The sequence below is a fragment of the Vigna angularis genome, chromosome 6 (genome assembly GCF_016808095.1).
Source record: "Vigna angularis cultivar LongXiaoDou No.4 chromosome 6, ASM1680809v1, whole genome shotgun sequence".
NCBI lineage: Eukaryota > Viridiplantae > Streptophyta > Magnoliopsida > Fabales > Fabaceae > Vigna > Vigna angularis.
Genome location: NC_068975.1, coordinates 27,720,887 through 27,743,703, shown reverse-complemented (window position 1 = coordinate 27,743,703; position 22,817 = coordinate 27,720,887). Strand labels below are relative to the sequence as shown.

The following is a 22,817-nucleotide window of genomic DNA, read 5'->3' as shown; positions in this document are numbered from 1 at the left end:
ATGTAAAACATGTGGTTCAATTAATTCGGCTTTCAAATTTTCAATTGCATTCTCGGTTTGAAAATTTTGTAGGAAAGTGTTGATAATTTGAAGGTGATTTTGGTCTTTAAAAAGTTAATTTTTGTATTTATAAAAAAAGAAAAGGATAAAATATAAAACATGTCTAAAAATATGTTTGGTCTGAAAATAAAATTATCCATTATGTTATATACTCTATAGCAGGCGTACCCTGTTTTGAGGAATATGAAACATTGGAAAATGTGAGTGAGTTGGTAACAGTACGAACGCAAAGAAAAGTAAAAATGCGAAACGGAAAATAAAGTTGGTTTTGGAAGAGGCAAATGTATAAAAAAAATATTATTTGATTCACTTAAATTTTTTACATGAGCTTTATTTACTTTTTACTCTCTTTTTTCTTAAAAAAAAAATACAAAACTTCATACTTATTATCATTTCAGGATACCGTTCCTCCATGTATAAATAGAGGCACGAATAAAATAAAAATAAAAAGTGGATGATGTAAAGATGGTGAAAGCAGCATATGCATAGTGTGGCTGACCAAGAAAAATGGCATCCGCATGGGACGGGGCCAGAGACAAAAGAATACGAGCACTCACCACACCCACCACCCATTTTTGGAGCTGTTCCACAACAATGTCATAAAGTTCACATCACCAAAAAATAATAAAATAAAGACACACAAGGCAAATTCTATCACCTGTTCCCCAACCATGATTCAACCACTTAATCCTAGATTATCAGAACAAATATTATTATGTTCAAGGCATTTTACCAAACTGAAGAAATAAACGCACGTTAGGTTGAAAGACATTTTAAAAAAAGTGGTTGAATGAGGTAAAACCATAATGAATTTCCTTACTACAATCATTCTAGTGGGCGTTGAGCTTTGTCAGGGAGTTATGTTATGTCACAAGACACTACACATGGAACCCTCCTCCTTCTAAGTTCTAATGTCTAATGTCTAATGCTAGCCACGTCCAGTTTTGGATATATTGTGATTCGTCACGGTGGAGCTACGAATTTTGTGTCCACTGGGGCCCTGCTCCTTTTGCCCAGCATACCTGGTCGTTATCATTGGGATGTGAAGCGCCACGTGAAATTCAATTTTATTATAACTTTTACACTTCACATTATACCCAATTATTTTTTTATTTATCTCCCATTTTATCCAACTGAGATGAAAAAATACACGCATATTTATAATTAAAAATAAGTTAAGTGCAGATATTACTGGATGGAGGAGGAGGAGGAGGAAGAGGAAGGGTTTAGTTTAATTTTAGGTGGTGGTGGTGTTACGGTGGTTTTGTTGGCCCAGAGGAGGGCCAAATGGGAGATATGGTTGGTGGAGGAACCGTTTTCAGCCAGAGCCATGGCAGCGGCGTCCTTCAGATCCTTCGTTCGGTAACGCAGCTTCTTACCCTCTTCACCTTCCATCAGGGACTTCACAACGCTACTTATTTCCTGTCTCTCCACCAAGCCATTATCGGCAACCTTGGGCCTCAGCGCCACTCTGACTTCTTGGGTCAGCATGAAGGCGTTCATCCTCTGCTCCGCGAAGAGAGGCCATGCGATGAAGGGCACGCCGCTCACCACGCTCTCCAGAATGGAGTTCCAGCCGCAATGGGTCAAGAATCCGGCGGTGGAGGGATGGGCCAGAACCTGAGGTTGAGGAGCCCAAGAGGGAACCACAAAACCCCTGCCTTTCGTTCTCTCCACAAACCCTTCGGGTAAAAAGTGAAACGGATCCGCCGCAGTCTCCGCGCTGAAATAAGCAGCGTTGGCGATTTTGTCGTTTGGGCTCTTCACCACCCACAAGAACCGTTGCTCACTCGCTTCCAGTCCGTGAGCAAGCTCGTTGATCTGAGCAGTGGAGAGGGTCCCACCGCTTCCGAACGACACAAACAACACGCTCCCACACGGCTGCTCGTCTAACCACCTTAAACACTCCGACTCCACAGAGCTCGTTTCCATTCTGACCAACGGCCCCACCGCGTAAACCGGCGGCCTTCCCGGTTGTTCCTTCTGCAACTCGCTCCAGGCGCCCGGTTCAAGCTCTGTGAAGCTGTTCTCGATTATTCCCTCGGCTTCTCTATACCTCTTGGCGTGGTGTAGGACCCACTTGTAGGCCTCGTCCTTGCGGTCCTGAACCGGGTCGAGTAATTCCCTGCCGTGAAGCGGAATGCAGCCGGGGATTTTCACCGGTTCTGGGAGGTCCCGGTACTCGCAGTGGACTTCCCGGTCGAGGGTTGGGAGGTGGAAGAGGAGGGAGAGGGCAGTGGCGGTGGATGGGAAGAAGACGTAGGGGGAGGCGTTGAATTCAGCGGCAACGTCGAAGGCGTCAGTGGAGAAGAGGTCGACGACGAGGGCTGCGAGTGTGTGGGTGGCGGAGAGAGAATGGAAGGCTTGACGGAGGGAAGGGAGGGAGCGGAGAACGACGTAGGACATGACGGTTTCGATCTTGGCGTCAGGCGGGAGGTCGGAGAGAGTGACCTGAGGGAGGAAGGTGTGGGAGATGGAGTCGGGAAGGGCCTGGAGGACGGCGATTTGGGTCTTGGAAGGTGGACCGTCGGTGGGGATGACGAAGGTGACGGAGAGGTTGTGGTAGCGGACGACTCGTTTGGCGAACTCGATCATCGGGATTAGATGGCCCATGCCAGGTGATGGCAACATGGCGACGATGGGAGGCGCGGGTGCCACTCGAGCTTCTTGTTTTGGGAGTTCCATGGCAGGAAGTTGTGAAATGATCTGTTTTGTTTGCTCTGTTTTGGGGTTGTTGTGAAGATGAAGGAAGAACAGAGAGGGAGTGTATATATATAGTGAGGGTGTGCTGATGGGCAGGGTTTATTAATTGGTGGTGAGTGCCTGCGCTTGAATTTCAGTGAAAAGTATGATATTTTAAATTATGATATTTTAAATTATGATATTTTAATAAAAGTATTATTATGTGATTGATTTATGATTGGAGTATGGTTTTTGTGGAATGGAGGAAAAAGAGTTTGTAATTGATTTATTTGGTTGGTATTTAAGGAGGAGGAGGAGGAGGCAAGAAGAGTTAATATGTATCTAGAAGGAAAGGGTTGGGTGGGAGAATTTGTGAATTTATGTAGTGGCGTTGGGATGGATGATGTCAATTCAAACGTAAGGCTTATGTGATCATAAAAGTATTTTCCATATGCCATTCTTCTTCCTCTTCCCTCTCTACAACACACACGCTCTGTCCATTCAATTCCACCTTCCGGTCAAAGCCCTCGCCTCACCCTCCATCTTATAATACATTCAAATTCCAACTCTTCCTTTTCCAACATAATTAATAAAAACAAATTATTCTTTGCCACCAAAAACAATTATTTCACCCTATTACCATCACAATAAATTAAAATAAAAACTTTCTTTTTTTCACACCAAAATCATCCGTTTCATATCCTACTGAATAAAACAGTCACTAAAAAACATTGATTTTTTGTATTTGTAGGAAACGAAAGAATGAAAAATAGTATTAGAAGGGTGTATATTTCTTTATGTATCAAAATATAATTGTCCTTGATAAAATCACAAATAATACCATTGTGCTCATTTAATTAAATATAAAATTATTTGTTACATATATAGACTGTTATAATTTTTATTAAATAATTTCACTTTTATGTATTTATTATTTTCTTAAAGTATATATTAATGTATAATTAATGCATATCCATTCAATCATATTAAGAATTGGTCTTATCCAGAGTTTGTATTTGGTATCTGAAACTCACGCGTCTGACTTTTACCTTCAAATATGTAAAAGATTCTTCGATAAATATAAATAAATAAGAATTTTTTTTTAGAAATAAATAAAAAATAATTAAATGTTTAAATTATAATACTTCTTGTTCGATATTTGAAAAAATAATAATAAATAATCACCTTATAAATAAGAGGACACAATCACTATATGATGTGAATCTTCAATTATAAGTGAAATTATTGAATTTTAATAAAACATTAAAGTCTCTTTATTAGTCATATAGAGTAATATTATCAAATTAGTGTAATTATTATATGAATTTATAATGTGATGGTTATAAACATATATAAAATGTAAGTTATATCCATTTTTCAATGTTATTAGTATAAATTTTATCATTTGAGTTATGACTGGTAAAGGAACAAAACAATGAGTTTGGTGTTTTCAAAATTTGAACAATTATATAAAGTTTTGTCATACAAATGTTGATGTGATGCTTTTTAAGTGGTAAAAGAAGATTATGGTCGCTCAACCAACTATCCACTAAACAATATAAGATCACTTGGTGAATTTATGAGATGTATGTGTGTGAATAGTGCAACATTGAGTTGTACCGTATTAATTGAAATATCGTAATTTTACTAATGGTTAAAATCACATAAAATAAAACATGATGTAATGAGAAGTAAAATAAATTCTGTGTATCATGCTATTACAAAAGAAGTGCAACGAACCACAAATATAAGAAGTTAATGATGAATTTTTCAATGTGATTTTTATACATGAAATATCATAGTTTGGTGAAGCATGCTTAATCAAACATGTTTAATATGAGTGTTGTAGGACAAATTATAGTATAAATAATTGAAATAGAATAAAGGATCATGAAAATGTAATATTTATAATTGGTGTATATTGTACATATATCATATTGTTACTTGGTACGAGAAAAAAGTAATACTAAATATCGAATGATACTAACGGTAAAGCATAGTTTAGATTACACAAAACTATAATTTGTTTTCTAATATTTGTGAATATATTTATTTATATTTTTGTGATAAACATTGGATAGTTTTCATTGAATATTAGAAATATAATAAATATTTTTTTAGTATCGAAGTTGTCATTAAAAAATTATGAACTAAATTAATACTATAGTTACACACTAACTTTTGAATTAATTTCTTGAAGAATTATTGTTAGTATACATTTTAAAGTAATTTGCATCTTTTTCATCTTAGACACAAGCACCGGTCTTGAAAAGGGTAAAAAGTTAACAGTTTGTGTAAAATAAGTAAGAGACAACATTCATGGGAAAAAGCTAACATATCACTTTGTTTTCCATCTTCAAAAGCCTAAAAATTAGATAGTAACATGCACCATTTTCTTTTTCGTTTTCAAAAGCCTTAATTAGACAGTAACATCCACCTTCTTTTGGTCAAAAAATCTTAATCACATAGTTACATCCATGTACTGACACTTAAGACATCTATAAAAAAAACAATAAAATTTAAACGGAGAGGGAAAGGTAAATGGTAAAAGAAACACCAAAGAGAAAACCATCAAGGTTTTAAAAACATAAGACTTTTTTCACACTTAAAAAGAAAAAAAAAGTTAAATTATTCATCACTCTAATTGTAAAATATATCTAATTTTAAAAGCTTGAGCCAGCGTGATTAAGTCCACTGTAATAATTAAATATAATTAATTAAAAAATTAAATAGAATGAATATTATAACATTTTTCAACTGGTTAAATGAAATAAATGTTTGTATAATAAACACTATCCATAAAATATATCTAAATTTAAAAATGCAAGAGTTAACGTTCAATGTATTTAATTTCAAGAAATATATTTAATTTTAAAATTTGAGAAAAAAAAAATATAAGAATGTTCGTTTCCATCTTTATATTATTTGAACTTTGCAATATATTCAGTTTGTATATGAAAAACATTATTCTACTAAAATGAAATAAGCATAAGTTCAATCTACACTAAAAATAATTAATCTTTTATTTCAATATTAGCATAAGTATAATCCATTTGTAATAAAATATATTTCATCTTAAATGTGTAGCCTAAGTTAAATATCACTGTAGTAAACGTTAGTAGAGCAATTATCAATAAAGCATAATGAATATCATAATTAATATATTGCTTTTAAGAATGCCATAATTAATATATTAAAAAATATAATAATTTAAAATTTACCAGTGACTTACAATGATATAAATAAAATTACAACTGTACTCATGAAATAAATAAACTATTAATCAGATATAAAAACAATTGAATTAATCATGTTAGTCTAAATCTATTTAAGTACAAATATTTATCATAATTATTGCCATTTTTAAATGTATTTATTCATTGCATATTTCCTACTACCAATTATTTCTCGCTATTTTATTGAAGTGTTTGTTTCAACACCAACTCCGGAAGGAAAAGTATACCCCAGAACAAATCCTGAAAAAAAAAATCTCAATCAGATTGAAATAAAAATATATAATCTCATGAAACAAATATTATAATTGATATATATTTCCAAAGAGAATTATATAATCATTTTCTCAAGTAAATTAATTATCACATTAATTAAAGCCTCGTCACAATATTATTGCCAAAAATCATCAAGTACTTTTTCACCGATAACTTAGAAAAAAAAATATTTTAGGTGTAAACATTAAGAACAAAAATGCATATCTTATAATATTTTTGTAATCTCACCAGTTGCAACAATTTGAAAAACAGTCAGGATTTGAAAAACATGAATTACATTTTTATGCAGAAAATATATTATATTCATTAAGAGTTAAAAATATCATAGATTACCTTTAAACATTTCAACGTTTAACCTTTTAAATAAACTGAATGTATATTTTAAAATATAAAATTATGAAACTGCAAAATGTTAGGATCGGTGAAATTATCACTGGGAACTGATACAGAGTTACATTTCAAACTACAAATAACTCCTTCCATTATATTGAATGTTAAAACGTTACCTAATAAAAAGTTATGAGTTGTTATCAATATATGTTAATATAATAAAACGTTTCTACATTCCAAATAAGAAAAATATTATTCAGACGTTGTCTTTGGGTTTGCACGTGCACGTCCTATTATGATTGAGTATATGCAGTCTGCAGAGTCATGCAAAACAAATTTTGCACGAACACTGCTAAAATCTCATCATTTTCAAAATCATACGGCTCAAACTAAATCGTGGTTTGAGGGAAATGTTGGTTTGTTGCAAGCATGTTACTCTTAATAAACGTGCTACACGTGAGAGTGTGGAAGACTTATGTGAAAGCCATCAAGCAAAAAGATGAATGCTGACAGAGAACAAAGAGATGAATAACAATTGATCATATTATCTTAAAAGAAAAGCATATATTATTGTTTTTTACTAATTACAGTTTTGATAAAAAGTATGATTTCATTCATAACAAACTAAAATGCACTTCTGATAATAAATGTATAAGTTTTGTAAAATAATTAAAAGATTCATTAGGATTAAATCTCATTAATTAAAGATGCATAAACTCTGTAAATTATATCTTTATTTTATTTAAACATTCACATAAAAAAACATACTAATTCTAATTCGTCAAGAGTAAGTTCTAAATTTATAAACTAAATTATTAATTCTTTAATCAAATTAAAATACAATTTGAATTAAAATCAAACGTCTTTAATGATAAAAAAATATTGAATTTATATCGAGAACCAATCCTTTTTGGTTCTATCTATGTTCCAATTTATTTTTTAATGATTAGATACATTCAAAAGATAAGATATTCTAACATACACATTATCATTTTAGATAGAATATATGAACAAATAATGATTATATTGCACATTATCATTTTAGATAGAACATATGAACAAACAATGATTATATTGCACAAGAAAATTTGCATCAAATTGAATTCATTACATCCAATCCGAATGAAATGGTAGTTTCACTACTCCTATGCATCAAAAACATATAAGTTTAATGAAAATTGATGATTGAACATAGTATTGATGCCTTGGAGTCATCATTGATTGAATTTCGAGTTTTTCTGCGTTTTCACACACTATAACTTCTTTTGTTCTTTCATTCATGACTAAATAACTATTTTTAAAAATTAACCTCTTATTAGATTAGAATACACATTCGTTAGGCGAGAATAAACTTTTGTTTCTCTTTGAACTGATCTATCTCGCTAAACAAGAAAATATATTTCTTCTTTATCGAGCGAGCAAATTGTGACTGACCGAAAATGATCTTAACAACAATCCTCTCATTTCTTTAAATCTCTTTTTTCTTGTACAATAATCTACAAAAGACCACATAATATTTAAATTGAAATAAACAAAAAAATTACATATTTTCATAAGAAAAACACATAATACACAAATAAATACAAATTTAAGATTAACAATAAACATAAATAATAAATATTTATCACACTTATAAGTTCTTTACCACCAATATAGAGAAAGATGGAAAGAAAGGAAAGATGAGATCTTAGAGTGTATTTTTTGTTTTAAGGATATTTTCATACTCCTGATAAATTTATTATTTAGTTAAGACAAAATTATCTAATATATATGCAAGATGGATGCTAAACTTTCAAAATCATTAAAGATAATGGTAAACGATGGATTTACTCTTATGAAATTTTAATCTGACAATATTATTCTACTCTACATCAGGGCCTTTGATAAGAAATTTAGAGAGAAGATAATGAAATGAAAATAATAATGATACTTTTAAAATAGACTATGATTTTTACAAAATGAAACTAAACTAAATAATTTTTCTATTTATAAATTTATATATTTTAATAATAAAATATTCAAGCTTTATTTAAAAAGTATGACGTATGCATTTAGCTATCTTTTAGATGTTTACATCATTTTAATAAGAAAATTTTTCATTATCGAAAGTTTACTGAACAGGAAAAAGATAAGGATAAACATGTTTCATGTTTTCTTCTAACTCCCATCTGACATTGCAAAACACTTATGATTTTATCTTTGAAATGTTTAGTTTGATGATCTTTAATCCTAATTGACCTAACCTCTTAAGACAAGTCTTCTTATCCAATTTTAACACTAGAATCTGTAATGTATTTCCTCGTTTAAATGATATTAAACACTTCATAAATGTTTGCTAATTGAGAAAGTAAGCCTGTGTTCGTTTGTACTGATTTCACTGTTCAAGTGAATTAGCGAGGACTGATTTATAAAGTGATAGTTGTTTTTTTGGATGGATTTGCGTGAATTTACTCGAACGTAAAAGCGGGGATTTGCGAGATTGCACTGTTCAACCCAACTCGCCTTTGATGCGCGGATTTGCCATAAAATGCATTCAAAATACTGATATGCCCTTATGGAATTTCAAAATACCTGTTATAAACCATATTCGGTTATCATTTTGAATAACCGATTACATATATATGAAATCGTAATAAAAATAAATCCATGTACTGTGCTTTCACGTAAAAAGAAGAAGCCATTTACTTTGGTTTGAATAGTAAAGTGCACTGTGGTCCTGGGAAAGCATATTTTCAATTCCAAAATTAGAAGATCAAAGTTGGTCCGTTCGCGTAAGCCTTCGCGTAACCGGTTACGCGAACGCGTAACCGGTTACACGTTTTCGTAACCGGTTACGCGATTTCTTATTTATTTTTTTTAAGTTTTTTTTATAATTATTTTAATATTAATAAAATTAGGTATATTATATTTTTTAATTTATTAAAAATAAATTGATTATTATATTTTCTAATTTATTTTTAATAAATTGATTATTATATTTTCTAATTTATTTTTAATAAATTGATTATTTAATTTTCTAATTTATTAAAAAAAATTGATTATTTAGTTTTTTTAATTTTTAAACATTAATTTTATAAATTATTCATAATTTTTTTTTCTTTATAAACATTTTGCCAATTAAATATAACATTTATAAATAACATTTTATATTACTTTTATAATTAGGAGTATTTTGGTAATCCTTAATTTCTATCAATTAAACTAATTTTTAAAATCTATCACATCAATCAAATCCTACACTAATTCTCACAAACTTTACTTCCAATTCCACTCCCAATTACCCACAAATCCATTCAAAAAACAACAAAAAAATTACTCTCAAATCTATTCAAATCATCTCCCCCAAATCACTCTAAACGAACACAGCCTAAAACTTAATAAACACTTAATAAATGAATTTAATGACTGAAAAAAAAAGTAAAAATAATTTTTTTTATTAGCTATAAATGACATCTGGCATGGGCATAATTAATTTTATACACAACACTAAACACGATATATTTTATGGTAGTTTTATAATAATGTGAAAGTGACCCATATCAAATCCACTAAATGCCTTTTATAATTGATAATTATAACTTTTTTCTTTTTGGAAACTTTACAATCCAGTTATTTTTTGGAAATCTTTAATTGTAATCATACCATATAGACCAGGTGGTCCAAGAGCAACTCATACAGAACGGACGGTCCGAGAGCAACGCCAGCACTAATCTAACAGTCGGTGTTTCTTTAATTTTTTTATTCCTCTGATAGCATTGTTGGACGACTGGTATAGACACTCACTACACGCTATATGACCCGACCGTTCATCCTTTCACTCAGATGAGTAATGACAGTATACCGCACGGGTGGCTGTGCAAAGCTGACCAGTCGATAAACTGAATCATTAAAATTAAGATTAAAGTAAATGATGATTAGAGCCATTGGACTAGAAATTGGATCGTGATTAATTTTTCACTAATCACAAGTCCATGACAAAAACTATAAATACAAGTTAGAGATGAATGATAAATAAATTACATTTACTGCATATTTATTATTATTTTATTGAATCACCGGTTTCTCTACTCACTTTTGGTAACTCAGCCCAAATACCCGAAAGAGAGTTATGATGTACCCGAAACAGTTATGATATACATCATATGGGAAGCTTTTTGCTACACTTCTTTCATCATTATTTCATCATTGAAACGTCGTGTGGGTACAACAACAATAATATTTTTAGAATAACAGAAGCTGCTCAATGGGATGGATAAAGTTCAATTCACGATTCATTACTTTAGTTTTATTTTTAATTCAATTATGGTTTTTTAATAATGAAATATTAAATACTAAATCAGCATCCACTATAATGAAATTAATAAAATAAACTATATCATCTATACAATCTTATATAACAACAATGCGATAAATATTACACATTATAATTTATATTAAAAATAATATTACTTTTTGTATGATAATTCATATGATATCAAATATATTCTCATATAGTTAATAGAATTTACTCTCAATCAGTACGTTAGTTTATAAAAACGTTTTAATTTGTAAGTTTATTGTCGTCTCTGGCTTGCTTTATTAAAAAAAAAAAGTTAAAATAAAATAACTAAAAAATTTAAATTTATTATATTTTTTAAAATATGCAACACTACTATTACTTATAAATTATAATTTAAATATCACTTATAATAAAATGATTTAACATGTAAACATACTAATAATTTTAATTTATGAAATTAAAAATATTCATTAATAAAAGAAAGTTTTTAAAAATATGTAAATACATTTTTAAAATATGTATATTGTAACAAAATTATAAAATAATTAATAAATACTAGTGCGTTGATACGTGAAGGGTTTTTGGAAAGATAATATGGATAAAACATTATTGAAATATGGTGTAACATCCCAAAAATACAGCAATAAACTATATATTAGAATAATTACAATTAGTAATATATCAGTTCAGTCTTATATTAAAGAAAGCATGCGGTTCTGACCGAACGACCATAAACAGTAAGAGTTCAAATTTGACTATACAACAATACGAAACTGACCGAACGGTTTACAAAAGGAATTACCGAACGGTCATTCTTAACAAAAGGAAAGGTGATCGAACGACACCTTACACTAACTAGACTATACTACTAACCGAACATACTACGGTTCGGCCTTAACTTCAACTTCTACGAGGTTCTCTTCCTCCAAATTTTCTTCTTCCAGCGCCTCTTCTAGTAGCGCGTCTCCTTCTGCTCACATCCACACGGATGATCATTGCAACGACAAGACGGACGTATAAGACGAGACAACACAAGGAAAACACAGGGTAAGCTTATGTAATTTAATTCAGTTACAAATCATACAATTCATACATCAACACACAGATAAAGATAACAATACGCTTCAAGCAAGGCCTACCACTAGACCGACTGTCCGGACTGTATGAAATTTGTGTAGCTACGACGTTCGTGCACCCGGGTGATGTAGTAACTATAATACTCTCATCAGCTGCCACCCGAGGTTAGTCCGTTCTGTCCAAAGTACCCCTAAGGACTAGACCTCCTGCCGTTCCCACACATGACCTACCCTCCTCTACGTGAGGACGAGTACTCACGAAACATCAGGATGAATCGCCAACCAAACATTACCACATTCATACTTTACCAATTTCAATATCATCCAAGAGTCGTTCCTCCCCGGAACGCTCGTTCAAAATCCACAATCTTTCTTTCATCTCATATACTATTCATCTTTTATAATTCTTCACTTTAGTGACATCCTTATCACCAGTTCTAAGAATCTCAAAAATCGAACGTTCGGCCCCCTTCAGAACGAGGACGAACGATAGGAACGAGACCGAGAAATCTCTCATTCCAGAATAGATTAAGACCGAAGGGTTTACTTTTAGATTTAAGAATAAATCGAGTACAATTATACAATATGTGACGAACGTTACTTACAACATGAATCAGTTAAATGAACTGACTCTCGTGAACTACAATCAACACTTAAAGAATACATCAGGTACGGGGACTATAGGTTGGAGACAATGAAAGTAGATGTGTCAAGACTTTAAAGAACATTACGTAGAATAATTCATATATATATATATATATATATATATATATATAAATATATATAGACTAAGTGTCGGTCAATGACTGAGCACGGTAAAAGAGGTTCTACTGAAATTGGACGAACGCTGTTTCATTAAGATTGATGATTTAAAAACGAGTACGAGCGTTCGGTATAAGACCGAACGCCACTCATTACGAGAGCTTAAGTTGAGACCTATCACTCCTTTAAACTTATAATAGAAACATTAATAATAATGATTATGATAAGACACGTCGGAAACAGTGTGGAAGAATAGCTAATATACAAATACATGTTTACAAGACTTTCAGTTCCTCACGTAACACTCTGGTACATCTACGTTTGGCCGAACGCTCAAACATAGCACTATTACAATAAGGCGCTCATCCTCAAATAGAATTCTTCCCAAATGAAAGAATTCTATTTCAAAGAATTTAACTAGAAACACCGAACGGTCAAGGACCGTTCAATGTCGAACGTTCAATATCATAGGGGAATTTCTTATTCAGAATTCACTTACATTCAAATTCATTTCTTAGCATATAACTTCATAATTTCATACTTTCATATCATAGTACATTTCATATTACTCATACATCAACTCATAATCATTATCATATATCAAATAATCCAACATCACAAAGTCATGCTTCATACAATTCACAGAACGTCCATGCAGCATAGTAAAACATAAGAATTAAATTGAATAAGCTTCCCTTACCTCTACTGTGAACGAACGTCTTAAAGGCAGAAATACAGGTCACCTCCACAAATTCTTCTACCCTCGATGTTTGACAGCTTATCAACTAAACCAAAAATCAAACACTCTCAGAATCACTCATTTTAACAACGATGATCAACACAGGAAACTAAAACTGGATTTGCATGCCTAGGAGATAGAACGATTGAGTGCAGAGAAAGACTCACCAACTCAGCTTCACAAACCGAACGGTTTATCTGAAGGCTCTGGGCGCCGGAAGCACTTCTACGGTGTCTGAAAAATGATCGGAGGAGTAAAAAGATGAGTTTTGGTAGAGAGAAGGGAAAGTTTTTAGAGAGAAGTAGAAGAAGATGAAAAGATCAGAGTTGTGGGGAAGAAGGGTGCATGCAGAGTGAGTGAAACGGAAATTTCAGAAAATCAGATTTTGCTTCTCTCGTTAAAACGAACGTCCACTCACTCGCTGACACCTGCCTTCCACTATCTGATTTTCGAATCTTCGATGTTTGACACCTAGCGTCCGCGCAGAGAGTTTTTGGTGCGTTTTAAATGACTCTGACATGCGTTTTTCCGAGATCTGACATATAGACTACACATACAAATAAGAAATTGAAACTAATTTCAATTTAAAATCTTAAATAATTAATTTATGACTTTTAATTTTATATATCATTTAACTTTTAAGTAGATATGAGGTATCTAATTTCAAGTCAACTAAGTAACATAATTGGAATCAGTCACTATTTTGAAAACTATAACTCTATCATAATTTTGTGTTTAAAAAGTGTATTGAAAAAAAAATTAAATTATCTTAAACATTGACTTTTAAATAATATAAACTAATTGTAAGAACTACAAAATTATTAATTTATATTATCGTCAAGATATTTAGTCTATTTTATCACATTGAATTAACTCATCCCATCGTATTTTTTATAAGCAAATCACGAAACAAATCAAAACGAATCGGAAAGACTTATTTGATCAGTCATATTGAAGTGTTTTTTAAACAATCTGTGTTAGTAAAAAATTACACTTACTTTTTCTTATTTTCTTAACTTGGTCACTCTTTATAATTAAATTTTCATTTTATATATGTATAAATGATTTTGGGTGTGAATGCTGAAATATTCTACCAATTAAAAAGAAAAACACACACGTGATGAACATGGAATTGAAGTGAATATACAGTCTGTCCGTTGCGGTGAGGAGGAAATGATGTAACTTGTAAAGTCTTCATAACCATTAATTTTATGTCTTTCTCTCTTTCCATTCACATTCAACACTCTTACGATTTCAATTTTTCATCGATGCAAAACTATTCTTAAATCTCGAATGGTCTTTGCTTTTGCCCTTGAATTTGGATTATAATATGAACACCAAGAAATAAATTAGAATATTGGAATTTTTGTATGATAATATAAGTGAATGTAAATTTCTTTTTCTAAGTCAGTGAAATTGAATTAAATTTAAAATTTATTTGTTAATATAATATGAAAGTCATGGTTTAGTGTTCATTCTAGTAAAATTTTTTTGTTTATTAAACATATTATTTTATTGTAATCAGATCATTCATTAATGTTTAAGATTATATAAATAAGTATAAATTTTATTTCATGAATTAATCTTTTTACAAATAATTTAATAAAAGAAAGTGGATTAATTGTTATAAAAGAATGTAGATTATTTTTTAGTTTTGCAAACAATAAATTATCAAAATTAGAAGTAACAATCACGAAACCTATATTCTGAAATTAAAGTGTAATGTTAAGTTTTCATATAAAATGATAAAGAACTTGAGTCATTGGTGTTAGTTAATTAGTAGATAAATGTGTTTTAGTTAAGCACTGAACTTAGAGTAAGTGGTTATAGTTAAATTTTATTATTTGGCCTCCACTTTAACTAGAAAGCAAATCCAGTGCTTTTTATTCCACAAAGTTGCAGAAGCATTAGCTCTCCAAAATCTTATTGTCCGTATTAATTAATTAATTAATTAGATATGTTTGAAGATCTAAACTTAATTAGTGCTGGATTAGAATGAGATTGTTTTCTACTACAACTGCTGCAAGAATGGAACCATGAAGTGACTAAATTAAAGTTGTGATGTGGATGATCTTTTGCACTGTGCTTATTCAAACATGGTGGCAGGAAAAGTAACAGTGCTTCTGCTTTTTATGTACCATAAAGTCATGCTTTCCATTTCATGACGTTGCATGCATGGTTGGATGCTTTGCTTTGTCTCTCATTATGCACATTATTCATCTTAATAAAATCATATCATACCATTTTAATAAATTCGAAAAATATATCGCTTTTGAAGGAAAACCAATACAATTTATAATGACATAAAATGAACAATTTCATTAAAAATTCATAAACAGTTTAAATTAAATAAAAATCACAATACAAAATCATATAAATCACAATATATCATGAAATATTCGACAAAAATGATATTGAGTGAGACTATATGAAAGACTCACGTTACTACTGGATATTAATATTTAATTAAATTTAAAATCAAATATCATATATACACAAATTTATATAAATTTCATCATTTTTATATGAATTTTAAATCATTACACATTCTACATGAACATTATTTTTTCTAAAGTTGTGATTTTAATACTTAGAAATACATATTTATAAGAAAAACATAAAACGTAAATACATGATCCCAAACAAAAATAATGCATGATGAAATCATTTAATTAATGCAATTATTTATGCAAATGATATAAACTAAGATATGAATGTAATTATATTTTATTCACACATCAAATAAAATAAAATTATGTTAAAATTGTAAATGAATATATCATCATTTGTATGTAATAATGTTTATATTTGTTTGAGGTAATATAGATGGAAGGAGAATTTGATGTGTCATATTTGGATGTAGAACCAACGGTTAGTGCATTGGTTGCAGTGTACTAATTGATAAATATCGTTATCTTCCAAGGAATTTGTGAAACATCCGACAACTCTTGCATTCTAACTTAATTATACCACAAAGTTCACAACAACATAAGAAACTCTTTTTGGTATATTCATCAAAGAGTTGGTGTGCAAGGAAATGTAACATAGAGTATTTACAATTTGCTAATGCTATAAGTCATCCACTTCACTCTCATGCATTAATAAACATCTCAATTTCATATTCAAATAAAAATCAACTCACAATTATACTCAAATTTTATCCCTAATAACTTTGAACCTATAGTAACTTAACAAGTTCCAATTCCTTGAATTTTTAACAAGCAATCATACATTAAGTTCAAAAGTCTTAAGATTACTAATGACACATGTTCTATTCCTAGATACAAGCCTCCATTAAGCATTCAATTTCAAGTCTAGATTCAGGTCATATTTTTCAATACATCAAAAAACACAAATCAAGCATAGAAACAATCTACATCAAGCATTAGACATGGAAATTAAATACTAACATGAATTGGAAAAACATATATCATTAATAGCACAAAATTACACAAGAGTGTCATGTTTTACATTAATCTCACCAAATAAGAATAGCTCTCCATGGTGGAGAACTTAGGGTTCTACAAATTGAAGAGGTGGAAAAAAAATGGAAACCAAAGAGAAGATGCAAGCCCTTTTCCAAGATTCTTGACACTTGCTCTATGCCCCCAATTGTGCCTCCCATTCGCATCAACGCCTCCAACTCATAACTATCTCCATCATCAACCCTAAGAAGAGTAAAACACCATGGATGAAGATTGAAGACCCAAAGGAGGAGTGTGAGAGCTTCCCAACACACCAAATAACCTTCAACGACTTCTCTCAATCGTCTAGGTCGAGAGTGAAATGTGGGAAGAAGAGGATCCCAAAACCTCGTGAGAAACATGTTTAAATAATCCATTTTGACATGTCAACGACACCACCGCTCAGCGCAATATCACTACCATTAGCGCTATCAGTTAAAACACACGAGGAGCTCTCTATCAAACCACCTCTCAACATCCTTTTCCACCTCTCAACTCTATCATGGTGGTGCTCAACCCTACTATTCTATTGCTCAACTCCTGGTAGCACTTTGAATTTTAAGCATTGGTGTGATTCCAAAGGCGTGGAACAAGGGTATTTATTTCTAATTGATATTTTCTTGTTCCAAAACATTTTCTCTTAAGTTTTTTCTTATTTTTCTCCACTAAAATTATTCCTTATTAATATATTTTACACTTGTAAACAAAGAGATTAGAGATAAAACAAACCTAAAATAACTAAAACACATTAAACATTGGGATAAATAAATAAATAAAAGTTCTGAAGGTGTTAATTTATTTATGAAAGTATAAAAAAAAATACATAAAATTAACCGTTATCATTTATCCATATTTTAATATAAAAGTGTTATTACTTATTTTCTTATTTTATCAAAAACACATTAATATTGTCTTTCTTAGTTCACAATTTTGATTTCTATGAAATAAGATTATTTATGGACCATGTATAGAACTCATGTACAATTAACGGTCCCAATATCATATACTCCTAAGTTTTGAGGGAAAAGAAAACCTATCAGATTAAAATATGTTTGTCACGTGATTATGATATGAAATTCGTTATTTTCCTTTTCAATTTAATTTTACTAAATGTACGCTGGATTTTGTATTACCGAAGTTATCATACCCAGTTCCACCCGTACTATACTATCAATTCAATGTCTGGTTTCCATCTTTTTTAATTTGAGATTTGACTAGAAACATAACTTCCAACAAACACACGTGACAATTTACTATTAAGACACCCGTGAAGTCACAGTACACTGCATCTCCATAGGATTTAAATCTATCTGGGCCAATCATGTATAGCAATACAATTTTAAAACGAAAACTAATATATCTCAATATTAAAAATAATCTTTATTTTCAAAATGAACATGATAATATAAGTCAACGTTCATAAAATAATGTTTCTACTTTTTAATAAATTTACATTTTTTTTATCGTGCATTTTTACCTCTTTTCATTTTTCTTCTTTTATCTGCTTCTTGTATAAGAACATGGAGGATTTTTATCAAGGAGAAAAAAAGTATACAAGTGAAAAATAGTGAGGATATATATATATATATATATATATATATATATATATATATATATATATATATATATATATATATATAAACAAATACAAATAAGGAAATCCAGTCCATTACGGTAATGTGTTTTAAGCTAAGAATTTTAGAGATGATTGTTGGATACGGACTTGTTTGTATAAATGGGCTTCAACTTTGCCATCGATACAACGTGGCATACTACTATTTGTCACTCCCCCATCACTTGAACTCAATTCTCATTACCTATAGGATCTTTTTCTTTCTGAAACCTATTGGAGGGTTTTTAAATCGATACAATCTAGTAACAATCGATAAAATGAATATTTTTATTATATTGAACTTACACACATATTATTTATAAATTCATATTTTTAAATTATCAAACAAGTTATACTTATTTATAAAAAAACATTTAATTAATTTTTTTTAGTAATTGGTAAAGTAAAAACAAATTATACGATTATTTTACTAGCCTATATTTAAAAAATTATATTACTAATAATTATACAAATATATTTATATATTTGATGTTTTTTAATACTTGTTTTATATATTGTTAGACAATTTCTTCAATAAAAAAAAACAAAACAAGACTAAAACAAACAAAAAAATATTCCCATAAATAATTAACAGATTATGTTTTTTTTCTTTTAAAAAAAACATCTTCCAGAATATTTCTTGTATTACAGAAATTCTAGAAATTTCTTTAAAAATATTTTCTCTCTAATATATTATTTTCATCATTATTTTTAAATTAAAATTTACTATTTTAAAATAAATTGTCAATGATCAACAATATATGTTTCAGAGTATTTATTTAAAATCATATCAAGGATAATATAATTATATATTCAGAAAGATTTATTTATTCAATGTATTAGAAAACCAAAATAAAAATATGATTTATCCCTTCAAAACCAATTGAATTCAATCAATGAACATATGTAGATGTTATATCTTTAATTCTATTGAATTCTAACTCCACGTCGTCTTATTGTTTGGGTAATCCTTGAGTAACAAGGAGAAAGTAATGAATTTACAGAAATGGTCAGATTATGAGCATTTGCAAAAGTATGTCGTTCCAGGAATCAATTGGGCCTGGGAGACACCAATGCAGGCAATCATTCTGGACCGTAGAATTGAGCAAAGGATGAAAGTAACGGTATGGGCCTGGATGCCCATCGGGCCTCAACAGTGAAAGCCCAGTGGTGTCCAAAAGTTTGAAGTTGGGACTTGCATTTTTGGCCCTGTCAAACTCTTCAAGTTCAATGCTTCTCAAGACGGAATCCTCATACCTCACATGTATCTGCTCCTCTTTGAAGGGCAGTGTCCTATTGCAGTACCCTCCACTGAACCACTCCCCATACTCAAAGTGGTCTGGTGTGGTGGTTCTGAAGAACACAACCGGTTTGTGCTCTGAATGTGTCATGAAATCAAAAGCCTGCTGCAATGCTTTGCTGTATGCATGCTGGAACCCTTGATCTGTTAAATTCTTTCCATGGCATTTGTAGCAGCCTGTTACAGTGTTGTTTTCATGGTATATTGCTGTCTTGAGGAACCATTTGCCACCTGCGATTACAACATAGTCAAAATTCTTGTATTGGCTGGTCCACTTGTCGTCCACAACGTCAAGATAGAGCTGTGGTTCTGAAGAGGAAACTCCATTGATGTCCTCGAAAATATCTGCTTTGACAAGGAATGGGCTCCATAGTGTTGAGAGGGTGAAGTTGTGGGAGGGGAACTTCCATATCCTTGATTTATATTCCTCATCATGGTACACCGCATCAGCTGCTTCCACCTGCACCACACACAAATCATGTGCCGCTAATTGGTAAAGTAATAAATCAGCAACGCATACCTGTGAAAGGAGCAATTGAAAGAGAAAAATCGATTGAACCAGAAAATGTTCTGGTTACAGAATATGAAGTTCAGACTACAATATTTGCTAGAAGATACCATGCTTAAACTGGTTTATTCACGGCTAGTAAAAGTTTACTCTCTTCCCACACCAAAGATGTTTTCGCACTAATGATCATTGATCACAAAATTAACCACTGGTTAGTGTTTAAGTATTTAAGAATTGAGGTAGACAAAGCTGTTTGAAAAAGACACCAGACTATCATGGATGTCGTGGACCAACCACACAAGCACAAGCTGTTTTCCACAATCCTACTTATACAGCTTTATTTACAACGACATATATATCACTATCAGAAAAAGGACATTGCATGCAGTGCAAGCTGTTGAACAATATTCCTCATGAATCAAATTTGGAACCACTCATACAAATGATTATTTACTAGTTCTAACCATGGGCTAGAAACTATCAGGTAGATCACACCATCACATGAACTTGACTCGTTATAGAACTAACGGCCCCATTTCTAATTCTTCGCTTGTATTGTAAAATTAAAAAAGAGAAAAAAAACAATTTAGTTTCTTGTGATCTGACAGGTCAGCGAAGAGTAAAACATGAGTGTGTCTAAAGCTGAGTAGAAAACAATTGACAACAATGTGTTACTGATCACAAGAAACCATCTCTTGTCGGTCAGAGAGAGATAAAGAAAACCATTAAGAAGCTCTAAAAAAGGAAAGTTAGAACAGAGACAGGAGTATGAGAAACTAAGTGTACCTGTGAGAGAAGGCACAGAAGAGATTGCACATGGTTGCGAGAGATGGAATCACCAATAAAGGCCCATGATTTATCCCTCATCATGTCAAGGAATTTCCTTGGACTGAACTTGGGTAATTCACAACCCCTTGGGTTCCACCTCCAATAAAGGTACCCCGAATCAGGCCGTCCATTTTTCATGCAGTTTTGATGATCTTGAATCACACGGCAGCTCTCGTTGGTGTACCTTGGACCATTTAGGTCCGGCACCCAATCTCCCACAAAAAGATCGCACTCCACTGCATCTAAATATTTCAAAGGAAAATTATCAGCATTGCATCAATATATATACAAACACACACTAGACATTTCTAACTTCAAATCACAAAATTAGTTGTTGTGCTTTCTCAATTCAATGGAAGAAAGAGTGGGACTCTAGTTGAGAGAAAAATCTGAAAAAATGGGGTTCTGCCAGTTATCTTGTGATATTTTGTTTTGATGAATATGCATAAAGAATTAAATCCAAATATATACGAAGCAAAGAAACTAACACGGAATTGTTGTAAGTTTGACTAAGGGGAAATTTATCCTACCCAATTAGTGTAGAAATTGTCTCCCACAAAGGATAAAGGATGCTCGTGGTCTTGTACTAAAACTACATTAGTAAACCGAAAACACATTTTTGCAGATGGACTGTCTATAACACTACAAACAAACATATGCAATGATTTGTTACCTTGGGGAGAGGCTTGGGTCTGGTTTACCGGAAAATCAGCAGAATAAGACGGCGGAGGCGGAGGCGGAAAAGATAGAAAGGGTGAGTTTGGTATTGCATTTGCAAGAGGGGGAGGATTGTGCACAACAGATGACAAACTGAAGGAATCGGTGAAGAGGAGGCGAACAGTGAGACCCACCAAGAGACACGACACTGCCAACTTAAGGAAGAAACGATGATGATGATAGTTGTGCTTCTGCGCGAACAATGGGTTCGAATTAGACCTCGTTTCCTTCGTCATCTTGTGTCACTCCACACCAAGAAAGGAAAACCTTTGATGCTAAAAATGAAAACTTGAGAACAAAGGCTTTTTAGCTTGTAAACCGCTACTTTCACAAAACCAAACAAAAGAAAGGAACGGTCCTACGAGAGTGACCAAGTAATTGTGCGTATGAATAGAAACAATTTACAATTAAAGTGCTGCATGTTTTTTGCATACTTCTGCTTGTTCAAGAACGTTTGCACTGTTCCCAGTAAGAGCTATTATAATAAAATGTGGAAGTGAAACTTGTTGTTTGGTTTTTCCCCAACCATGGCATAAGAGAACGTGTGTCACAGGTACAACACTATATGCTGTTTGTATTTTTTTGTTTTTATTTTTTGTTTTGTAATCTTTCTACAGCTTTTATGTCCTGTCACGTCACGTGTTGTGCTCTCATTGTGTCGTATTTTATTTTAAGATGGGATTAAATTAACACTATTTTATGGAGGTGAGCAACTTTTAATTATTCGCTTAATATCTAGTTTTGTTTAGACACTTTTAAACTGATTTCCGTTAAATTTTTTCTTTTGTTTCAATTCCTTTCCAATTTTTAAAAAAGTGTCTTAATTAATTCTTTTTTAAAAAAAACAAATTACTAGAGATGGTATTTTATGTGTTTATGTAGTTTTTTACTTTTTTTAATTTTTTTACATTTTTTAATCTTTTTAGAAAATTTTCTTTCTCCGCGTGATAA

General features: G+C 31.4%; 2 protein-coding genes across 2 annotated transcripts; both read right to left on the bottom strand.

Annotated features, from left to right (window-relative positions):
- Positions 1-821: 821 nt before the first annotated feature.
- LOC108343514 (hydroquinone glucosyltransferase) lies at positions 822-2,967 on the bottom strand. Its single transcript, XM_017581840.2, has one exon. It carries the CDS (start codon positions 2,743-2,745, stop codon positions 1,249-1,251), a length of 1,497 nt encoding a protein of 498 aa, XP_017437329.1. The 5' UTR covers positions 2,746-2,967; the 3' UTR covers positions 822-1,248.
- A 16,453-nt stretch (positions 2,968-19,420) lies between these two features.
- LOC108342030 (protein trichome birefringence-like 25) lies at positions 19,421-22,371 on the bottom strand. Its single transcript, XM_017579731.2, has 3 exons — positions 21,823-22,371; positions 21,108-21,391; positions 19,421-20,273 (listed from the first exon to the last, which is right to left on the bottom strand). Exons 1-3 carry the CDS (start codon positions 22,100-22,102, stop codon positions 19,524-19,526), a joined length of 1,314 nt encoding a protein of 437 aa, XP_017435220.1. The 5' UTR covers positions 22,103-22,371; the 3' UTR covers positions 19,421-19,523.
- Between the last annotated feature and the right edge of the window lie 446 nt (positions 22,372-22,817).